The 3,713-nt window shown below is 36.5% G+C and overlaps 1 protein-coding gene across 1 annotated transcript; it reads left to right on the forward strand.

Moving 5' to 3' along the window:
- Nucleotides 1–1,638: 1,638 nt before the first annotated feature.
- LOC119827964 (olfactory receptor 9I1) lies at nucleotides 1,639–2,589 on the forward strand. Its single transcript, XM_038349942.1, has one exon. The coding sequence runs from the start codon at nucleotides 1,639–1,641 to the stop codon at nucleotides 2,587–2,589; it is 951 nt and encodes a 316-aa protein (XP_038205870.1).
- Nucleotides 2,590–3,713: the final 1,124 nt, after the last annotated feature.

Consider the following 3,713-nt stretch of genomic DNA (forward strand, 5'->3'; position numbering starts at 1 on the left):
CATCTCTCCAGCCCTACATTTTACTCTATGTTTGAAAGCTTCTTCTAGAAACAACATAAGTTTAGTGAAAAATCCTCCTCTATACCTCCAAATATACAATTTTGTCGTTGGCAGAAGGCATACATGCAATCATATGATAGAAATGCCATTTAAAATTTTCAAAACCAAGCCAATAGTCAAAGTATAGAAGATTTACCTATAATAATGAGCACAGTTTCATAAATGCTGTAAAATAATTAAGATTTTTAATGGGACAGAAAAAAGAAGAAGTGGGAAGAATTTCCTTATTGTATTTAGTGAAAGAACAAATTTATCAATTATTAACATAAAAAGATATGCATGCATATAGAGAGAAAAGGCAAATATATATATATATGAATGTATTATGCTAACTAAAGTTGATGATAATACTGGCAAAAAGCTTACATTATTCAGCTCTTTCTATATGCTGGAAACAGCTATTCTCTATTTGCAAGCAGAAAACTATTTTATATACCCTAATGTTACAAGTGTGCTTTGTTCATGTTAGGGATAAGAAACTGAGGCCCAGAAATTTAGACTTTGTTATATTTATTTAGATACATTTATAATTCATATTTATATATAGAGAGAGTTAATAGGAAAGTACTAGATGGGAGATATGACTAAGAAATCTAGGAGGAAAAAGAGCAAGTAATGTGGTAAAAGACAAATATGTTTTCTTTAACATAAAGAATCTAGGTTTAAGTGTGTATGCCTGCCATGAAGGCATGAATGGAGACTATTTGAAGATTTGAAGGAATAATGAGGACAGAAAAATATAGAGAGCAGAGAAGAGGAACAGTGTGGAGTAAGGGAATCATGAAAATAAGAATAAGATACCGTGATATACACATATATTCTATAGTAAAACCAATTATTTTGTAAGCTAAGTAAGTTACCATCAAAAGGAATTAGGACACAAAAGAGTTAGAAAAAAATGACCAAAGGACATGAAATAAAAGATGACTACAAGTTTGAATGTACTTGTACTTATGGTGTAATAAATTCTGCAAAAAGTGAAGTGTAATATATTAAAGATGATGCTTTCTGATTTGGAGTGATAAAGACTAAGATCAAATGAAAAACTTTTAGTTAGTTGTGCTATCTGAATATATCATTTTGTCTTGTTGAGTAGTCAGGTAATAAGTAAAAATCATGAATGTGTGCAGTAAGGAATTAGTCTATATAAAGAACAGGGTGATCATTTCCACAATTCAGTAGTGGTTACAAGTATCTAGAGGGCTAAAACTAAGGTCACTGCACAAATTGTACAAAGCAGCAGAATCCAGATTCAAAATGAGAATGAATGTGTTGGAGTGTTGGTGAACGGAGGTTCATATGTGAACCAGATGGTCATCTAGTAGGTGTGAGGGTGAGCACACAGAGGAACAGACACCTTGGTGATTTCAAACCTGAGAAGAATGTACCTATCACCTTTACAGAACATTTCAAATTTACACCAGAATTAATCAGAAAGAGGAGTCTTAAAGAAAAACTACATTCTACAGAATTAAGACTCAATACTTCTATCACTAAGAAAAAGACTCTGTGCTTTGATTCTGGCTTCTTCAAAATTCATTCTTAACTTCTGATAAACAAACTGCCAACATTGAATCCATGGCCAAGAATAATCTCACCACAGTAACTGAATTCATTCTAATTGGCTTTACTGACCACCCTGAGTGGAAGATCCCCCTCTTTCTGATGTTTCTCGGATTCTATCTTGTCACCATCTTGGGAAACTTGGGCATGGTTCTTCTCATCCAAGTAGATTTCCAACTTCACACCCCCATGTATTTTTTCCTGAGCCATCTCTCTGTGTTGGATGCTTGCTATACCTCGGTCATCACGCCACAGATCCTAGCCACACTGGCTACAGGCAAAACAGTCATCTCCTATGGTCACTGTGCTACCCAGTTCTTCTTCTTCACTATCTGTGCAGGTACAGAGTGTTTCCTACTGTCTGCAATGGCCTATGATCGCTATGTTGCTATTAGCAACCCACTGCTATACACTGTGGTGATGAACCCTCAAAGATGCTGGAGTTTGGTAGCAGGAGCCTATGTCTGTGGAGTTTCTGGGGCCATCCTGCGTTCCACATGTACCTTCTCCCTCTCCTTCTGTGAAAATAATCAAGTCGATTTCTTCTTTTGTGACCTCCCACCTCTACTGAAGCTGGCCTGCAGTGACACAGCAAACGCTGAGATTATCATTGTCTTCTTTGGGAATTTTGTAATTTTGGCCAATGCCTTGATCATAGTCATTTCCTACCTGCTCATCATCAAGGCTGTCGTGAGGATGAAGTCTTCAGGTGGCAGAGTCAAGACTTTCTCCACGTGTGTCTCCCACCTCACCGCTGTGGCTCTTTTATTCGGGACCCTCATTTTCATGTATATACGAAGTGGTTCAAGAAAATCCCTGGAAGAAGACAAAATTGTGTCTGTCTTCTACACTGTGATCATTCCTATGCTGAACCCTTTAATCTATAGCCTAAGAAACAAGGACGTGAAGGCTGCCTTCAAGAAAGTCATTGATAGATGTCAGATGTCCCACAGCATACAACACTAAGTGAGAAGATCTTTTATCTCAGTCAAGTTTATCTGGAGTGTCCTAATACACATCAGATGGTCTACCCATAAATAAAAGTAGATAAGTGACACCAGACAAGGAAATATAAAAATGTGGTGAATTTTTTATCCAAAAAACTCTACAATTCTTTATCCTTGTCCCTATCCTTGACTTACTGTTCATTCTATCAGTCAATCACCCCCTGCTTTACTCTGATTCTTTAGAAAATCTGAGGCCAAAGGTATTTTGAGTTATATCACCTGACCCCAATTCTTAATGCCTTTCCTCTCTTGTCTTTGCTGCTCTTAATATTACTGTGCTTTCCATAACAAAGTATTCATCTTGTCCCTGTGAATTGTACTCTTTATGCTTTCCTTTTAATATGTCACTTGAAAAGTAAAGAAGTATTGTAAAATGTAGGCCTCTTCCTTCATCATTACAGTGACTTCTTACTTGCTCTGGTTAGGAGAACTTGCAACTAGCTGTCTTGCCAATTAGTCACACACTAGGTTTCTGATAAAGTCTTTCCTCTCCTGTGGTTCTCGCAGAATGTCCCTTCCTAACTCCACTTTCCCACTAGTTCTTACATTTGTCACTGCATACCGGACTCCAAAATCAGCAGCTCTTCCCTGTAAACTCACCAGCTTAGCAGGCCAGTAAAAAAGGCAACACAGTGTCATCACACCACAAAATTCAGAGCAGAAATAGAAATAAAGAGGAAAAAATTACCCACTCAACATAAACAAACCCAAAATCAGCACCTAGACCTATAACCATCCCAAATCCAGATTCCTGGATGTACTTATAAGACTGCAATCAGTAACAACCAGGACAATATATCTCCAAAACAGTCTAGCTATCCTACTATGGTAGGTCCTGAATACCCCATCATTTCAACACAGCTGAAACATAAGAAAAAAAATCAAACAAAGAAAAAAAACATAAATCATCTGTATGAAGATGACAAAGGTACCTAAAGATGAAATGAATAAATCCCTTAAAGAAATTCAGGAAAACACAAACAAATAAATCCATTAAGGAAAAGCAAGAAAAATAGTTGAAGGAAACAAATAAAACAGTTTAAAACCTGAAAATAGAAAGATAAGCAAAAGGAAAGCCATAAC

This window comes from Arvicola amphibius, chromosome 1, assembly GCF_903992535.2.
Source record: "Arvicola amphibius chromosome 1, mArvAmp1.2, whole genome shotgun sequence".
Classification (NCBI taxonomy): domain Eukaryota; kingdom Metazoa; phylum Chordata; class Mammalia; order Rodentia; family Cricetidae; genus Arvicola; species Arvicola amphibius.